The sequence below is a fragment of the Scylla paramamosain genome, chromosome 20 (genome assembly GCF_035594125.1).
Source record: "Scylla paramamosain isolate STU-SP2022 chromosome 20, ASM3559412v1, whole genome shotgun sequence".
In the NCBI taxonomy this organism is placed as follows: domain Eukaryota; kingdom Metazoa; phylum Arthropoda; class Malacostraca; order Decapoda; family Portunidae; genus Scylla; species Scylla paramamosain.
In genome coordinates, this window is record NC_087170.1 from 12,191,972 (window position 1) to 12,198,994 (window position 7,023).

General features: G+C 41.0%; 1 protein-coding gene across 1 annotated transcript; it reads right to left on the reverse strand.

Moving 5' to 3' along the window:
• Positions 1-123: 123 nt before the first annotated feature.
• Positions 124-4,433, reverse strand: LOC135110334 (ninjurin-1-like). The gene is made up of 4 exons (XM_064022566.1): positions 4,156-4,433; positions 2,712-2,793; positions 2,152-2,263; positions 124-1,457 (listed from the first exon to the last, which is right to left on the reverse strand). Exons 1-4 carry the CDS (start codon positions 4,175-4,177, stop codon positions 1,209-1,211), a joined length of 465 nt encoding a protein of 154 aa, XP_063878636.1. The 5' UTR covers positions 4,178-4,433; the 3' UTR covers positions 124-1,208.
• Positions 4,434-7,023: the final 2,590 nt, after the last annotated feature.

Consider the following 7,023-nt stretch of genomic DNA (forward strand, 5'->3'; position numbering starts at 1 on the left):
GATTTGTTGTTTTCTTTTGACAAGTGTTGGTGTTTTAGCTGTGATTTAGTCTCTATTTATTTTTATTTATTTGCGCTATATTTGTCATTGTATTTAGTCACTTGTGTTAATGAGACAACTAAATAATTATTATTGTTCTTTAGTTGATAATTTTACAGTAATATATGCGAAAAAAAAATGTTATAATAACTTCCAGAAGATTTTCAGATAGTTTGGACAAAGCCGATAAATCATGCATGCTGTTTAGATTCTGCAAAATATAAAATAAACAGTAACAAATTTCAAGCAAACCATAAAACACCATAAAATAATCGACATAATATTAACCATGAACAATGACAGATAGATGAGAATTACAGTAAACACATCGCATGTATATTTTGTGGTGTTAGTGGTGCACAATTCATGTTTAAACCTAGTTAAATAATACAGCAATGGCATCCAAGCGAAAATGAGCAGCTCCAGTGTGAATTATATGAAGTAGACGCTGTTGCATCTTATGTTTCAGTCTGTGAAGACAAACTGAAGTGCAGTGGAAGTGCTTTAAATGCTAATCAGGAACGATCATAACGGTTAAAGAATTAATCAAGGGATGAAAACATGAAAATAATAAGTATGGTAATAGTAATAATAACAAAGGAATAAGCGAAAGAATGGCACATGGCAGAAACACCAGGAAAAGATTAATGAAAAACAGCGACCCCCGAGCAGGTATTGAGAAGCAGAAATTAGCATTCAATTCCCTGAACCCGTGAATACTATTTTATAGGATTCTGAACAAACTCATCTGAATAACGATCAATCTGATTGGAGTCAATAGTTGTTGAAGCATGTTACGATAGTAATTAACAGGTTAAGCTAAGGGTATGATAGTTCAAATATAGCTTGAATAGTTGATATCCACATCGGAGAGTCGAGAACAGGCTAGTATAAGCTATATTGGATAACTGTATTTAATAATCTTACCTAGGATAATATAGGCTAGAACAAATGAAAACAAGTGAATGAGCGACATCAGTAGGCTAGCTCTTCTCTTTTCCAATCAACATATCCTATCAAAATATCCTTGGAAGAAGCTGGTGTGGGTGCATAGTCTCTCTATCCTTCATATCCTACATTTATCCCTCCGTCTATCAAAATATCCTATCAAAATATCCTTGGAAGATGCTGGTGAAGGTGGAAGGTCTATCACGTTGCATATCCTACGTCTAGTCTTCATTCCAGTTAATATCCTTAACAGAGTGTGATGTCGGTGGAAAGCCCTTGGAGGGGTATGGGTTGTCGGGTACCTCGGGATCAATGACATCCACACCCAGGCAGGCCACGAACACATTGATAATCAACACAGTGAAAATCAGACAGGTGACAAGTGTGTTGAGCAAGTCCCCCCGGTGTTGCTCATCCTCCTTGTTGATGTCAAAACGCTCCGCCACCAGAAGGATGATCCCAGCTGACACCTAGGAAGATTAAAAGAGGAAATACGCGTTAATATGGCAGTCGTAGAAAAAAAAAATGAATAAAGAATATGAGTCACTTCCAGCATATTAGGAAAGTTAATAGAGAAAAATACGATTTAATTTCACAATCTTAAGAAAATTAATACAGAAAAAATAGTTAATTTCACAGTCCTAGGAAATTGGGAGTTGTTTTCGGAATCCTACAAAAATTAATGCAGAAAATGCAATCCTAGGAAAAGCTAATTTCACATTCCTAGAAAAAAAAAAATAGAGAAAAACACGAGTTAATTTTTCAATACTAAGAAAATTAATGCTGAAAAATACGAGTTAATTTCAAATAGCAATGCAGATCTTCAAGTCCTAATAAGGCTGTTTGATTTATTTACCTGGATTACTTTCAACGGACCACGAAATTAGAGAGAGAGAAATAGTTTCAGTATGATGAAACACACACACACACACACACACACACACACACACACACACACACACACACACACACACACACACACACACACACACACACACACACACACACACACAGGATGTCTGTCTGATTAGTAACACCTGGACGACTGTTTACACCTGAAGACTATTGATAACGTCCTCTCTCTCTCTCTCTCTCTCTCTCTCTCTCTCTCTCTCTCTCTCTCTCTCTCTCTCTCTCTCTCTCTCTCTCTCTCTCTCTCCATACCTGCAGTACAATGCTGATGGAAATTCCAGTCAAAATGAGATAGTGAACAGTAGTGTCTTCGTTACCAAAACGTATGATGTTCTTCAGTTGGCAGGCGTTGGCTGACAGGAGGCTGGGGAGAATAACAAAGATAGTTCGTAGCCTTGAAGATAGAATAGTAATAGCAATGTGTTTGATTTATTTTTTTTTTTTATGTAAGAGGGGCACTGGCCAAGGGCAACAAAATTTAATAGTAGGTTCTTCTGGTGATTCTCTCTCTCTCTCTCTCTCTCTCTCTCTCTCTCTGTTCCGTCACTCGTTAGATAAGATAAATAAAGAAAAAGAAAAGGAAAGAAAAATTAAGGAAAAGGGAAAATGAAAACAAAGAAAAGAAAAAAAGAAAATTAATAAAAAGAGGAAAAAGAAAATGAAAGAAGAGTAAGGATGAGAAAAAAGCTGGGTTAAGAGAGAGAGAGAGAGAGAGAGAGAGAGAGAGAGAGAGAGAGAGAGAGAGAGAGAGAGAGAGAGAGAGAGAGGAAAAAGGAGACAACAAAGACACAACCAGCCCCTGAAGGAAGCACCTGATGTCGAGGAATCCCTTGGCCACAGTCATGTTCCTCTTCATCACGTTGATGTCCACGGGGCGCTTCTCCACCCCCAGCTCTGAAAGGTTAGGCATGCATTATTGTCATTCCAGCTGCAGCAAATCAATACACGAACTACCGTCTACCTACGAATGCATTAAACAAACCTATTTGTAACCTGTATTATTTGTAACGTGTAGATACGGTGGATAGATGAAAAAAGAAAAAAAAACTCTATCCTGTATATTTTGTAACGTGTAGGTCGGGTGAACAGAAAGAAAACTGGTGAAAATATATAGAAATAATTCGTATTTTTAAACATTTTGGGCTCTCATAAGGAAACCAAAACCTACAGAGAAGATTACTCAAGTTCTCACGATGTTTTTACTTATGAATGATGCGGAATCTTTATCAAATGTCACGGTAAATGTCAGGTAACGACCTGAAAAAAAAAGTTTTGGAACCACTGCACTAGATAGAATCTTGGAAATTCCCAACAACTTCCAACAGGGCCTCTTACAAGCAGTCAACGTATCATGCAACATTTTAAATGATAGCCCTAAGAAATATCACTAGAATCTTGAAAATCACTAGAATCATGAAAACTGAAAATCCTTGTAGTTTTAATGTAAAACTTACAAATCAAAAAGTGTCTGAGATAGATACCGACCCGGTTTGAGAAAGCAGTGCAAGATACGAGAGAGAGAGAGAGAGAGAGAGAGAGAGAGAGAGAGAGAGAGAGAGAGAGAGAGAGAGAGAGAGAGAGTGAGAGAGAGATGCGAGTGCCTGAGTGAGGTTCCGTGAAGTCAAGAGAAGTAGGATATTAAGAGTCGGATTTCGTCCTGCTCTAAATATACTTAACGATCTCAGATGATAAGTAGTAAAATTTGAAGACAAGAGAATGTGTGTCTTCCTCTGTGTCATGGTGATCACGCGACACTCGGAAAATAAGGGCAAAAGAGAGAGAGGAAGGTTAGAAGGTCAAAGAGTAGGATTACTTGGGATAACGAAACAGCAACAGACATTCACACCCTTCTTTGTCTGTGGAGGAATTCATTTTTTACTAGATAAAATTATACATATTTCTGTAGCAATTTTGTTCATTTCGTGTGTGTGTGTGTGTGTGTGTGTGTGTGTGTGTGTGTGTGTGTGTGTGTGTGTGTGTGTGTGTGTGCGTTTCAATCTGTCTGATTGTGTCTGTCCGTTCGTCTGTGTGTGTGTGTGTGTGTGTGTGTGTGTGTGTGTGTGTGTGTTTCAGTCTGTCTGAATATATGTCTGTCCGTTCGTCTGTTTATCATCTTCTCTGTTTATCTGTCTATTTCTCTATCTGCCTGACTGCATGCCTGCCTGTCCGTCTGTCTGTCTATCTGTCTATTCACCTATCTGTCTGTCTGTCTGCTTGTCACAATATATATGTCAGACTGTTCACAATAATATTTACCTCTAAATGGTTCCTCGGGCATGGTATAATGTGTATTACGTGTACGTTTCCGCTTCTGTGTACTCGTACACACACCTTCTGTACGTAGCAACACAGACACAAACTAGATGCACTTTATCTTTCACTCGCAATTAAATCACGTAATTCACTGACTTTTCCTTCCTTGTGTCTGTCTATCTGTCTCTTCTTATCTTTTCTCCTTGTTATTTAAAGTTTCCAGGACAAAGTGACAGCGCGCGCGTGTGTGTGTGTGCGTCTTGACAGTTTCAGTGTGACTATGTGCATGACGTGTGTGTGACTACGTGAGTGAACTGTGTGTGTGTGTGTGTGTGTGTGTGTGTGTAAGAAAGTTGCGTCAGACGTTTTCACGGGAAGGCAACTTGACCCACAAGAAATTATTCACTCACGTTGCCCTAGTCTCTCTCTCTCTCTCTCTCTCTCTCTCTCTCTCTCTCTCTCTCTCTCTCTCTCTGGCCCATATTAAAAAAACGCTCTGCTCTTTCACCATGAACATTTTCAAAGGCCACAGAGAATATTAGCTGGGTTCTCAAGAGCGTTTATCCTGTTAATAATGTAGAAATCTTTGTTAATCTATCACTAGAACTGTAAAAACACTCTTAAAATATCCATGTTATTTCAAGAACCCTTTGAAAGTAGTGGAGGTGCGGGCGAAGTGTTTCAGAATATGGTCCTCTCTCTCTCTCTCTCTCTCTCTCTCTCTCTCTCTGGTGGTAATGTTCGTCCTAATGGTCATATGCAGGAATACTCGTGGTGTGCAAAGCGACAGTCAAGAATCACCCAGTACACAGGGGCTTGTCAACGAGCGGATTAGCGTCATCGTGGTTGGCGGCCGTGGTCGTAGCCTACAGGTCGTGTTTGATAAGCAGCACCGGGCGGGAGAGAGCGAGTCGTTGTGAACTTGTGATGTGAATGCAGGTTTGGTGTCTGGCCTGGCTGGTGCTGTGAGGTGATGACGGGATGCTGTTCACTGCACCTACTGCTCGTACTGGTGGTGGTTGAGGTGCTGTTGCTACTACTACTACTACTACTACTACTACTATTACTCCACCTTTTCCTCCTCCTCCTCTTCCTACTACTACTACTACTACTACTACTACTACTATTATTCTTCTTTCTCTTTCTCCTTCTCTTTTTCTTTTTTTTCCCTCCTCCTCTTTCTCTTTCCTCCCTCCTCTTCTTCCTCTTCCTCTTCCTCTTTCTCCTCCTCCTCCTCCTGCTTCTGCTGCTACTATTACTGCTACTCCTCCTCCTCCTCCTCCTCCTCCTCCTCCTCCTCCTCCTCCTCCTACTACTACTACTACTACTACTACTACTACTACTACAAGCACCACTACCACTACCATCATTATTATCATTACCTGCCATTACGTTTTACTTAACTCAGGTGAGACAAGCTTGTTTAGGTATGCTGGAGAGGAGGGGGAGGAATGGGAGAGGGAGGGAGAGGGAGAGGTGAAGGGAAAGGAGAGGGAGGAAGGGGAGAGAGGAATGAAGGGGCTCAGGTGTGTGTGATGATGATGAGTGGCGTGGAAGGCTGGGTATGACAGGTGTAGGGGAGAAGGGGGGAATATAACAGGTGTGTGGGGTAGGGGGGGAGAACAAGAGGTGTGGGAAGGAGGGATAAGTGGTGTAAGGTAAAGCAGGTGTTGAATAGAAGTTAGCAGCTGTGTAGAGAGAAACAACAGATGTGTAGAGGGAAACAGCAGGTGTGTAGAGGGAAATAGCAGGTGTGTAGAGGGAAATAGCAGGTGTGTAGAGGGAAATAGCAGTGTGTAGAGGGAAATAGCAGGTGTGTAGAGGGGAAAACAGCAGGTGTGTAAAGGAAAAACAGCAGATGTATAAAGGAAAGCAGCAGGTGTGTAGAGGAAAAACAGCAGATGTATAGCAGGTGTGCAGCAGGTGTGTAGTACGGAAAACAATGTAAGTTATGTCACATTACGCCGGGGTCGGGTTAAAATAGCAGTGCGTGACAAGAGTAGCAGGTGCGTAACGAATGTGCAGTGTTGGAGGGCAGGTGTGTGGCAGGTGTGCGGTGTGAGGGTCGTGAGTCGTGCCTGTTTGGGCGGAAGAGTTAGCGGGTCGTATCTTTCAGCGTTGTCGAACACATTACGTGGAGCGCTTGTCGTCTCTCTCTCTCTCTCTCTCTCTCTCTCTCTCTCTCTCTCTCTCTCTCTCTCTCTCTCTCTCTTGCATACAAATACACAAGAGAATCGAGTATGGTACGTAGAAAACAGAGAGAGAGAGAGAGAGAGAGAGAGAGAGAGAGAGAGAGAGAGAGAGAGAGAGCAGAAGGCAAAGTAATACAAGAATAAACAGTAAGTTTATTTAACGGAGTGGAAAAGTCGCAGTTGTTGTCGTCGTTGTTGTTGTTGTTGTTGTTGTTTTTGTTTTTGTTGTTGCTGTTGTTGTCGTTGTTGTCATATATTTCATTATCCGTGTGTGTGTGTATGTGTGTGTGTATGTGTGTATTTGTGATGTAGTGGACACACACACACACACACACACACACACACACACACACACACACACATGGGTTGATATTTCGGCGAAACTAAGTTAATATTGATTTTCCTTTAAAGCAGATGCCCCGAACACCTGAGAGAGAGAGAGAGAGAGAGAGAGAGAGAGAGAGAGAGAGAGAGAGAGAGAGAGAGAGAGAGAACAAAAATAATAGATCGTTACGGGAGGCGGGAAGTGTGTGTGTGTGTGTGTGTGTGTGTGTGTGTGTGTGTGTGTGTGTGTTTCCCCAACATAAGCCTAATAATTTGTGAAGCTTAATTTGCATTGAATTATTAATATATATATATTATTAAAAAAAAATTCACACGTTCATGTATTAACAAAAGA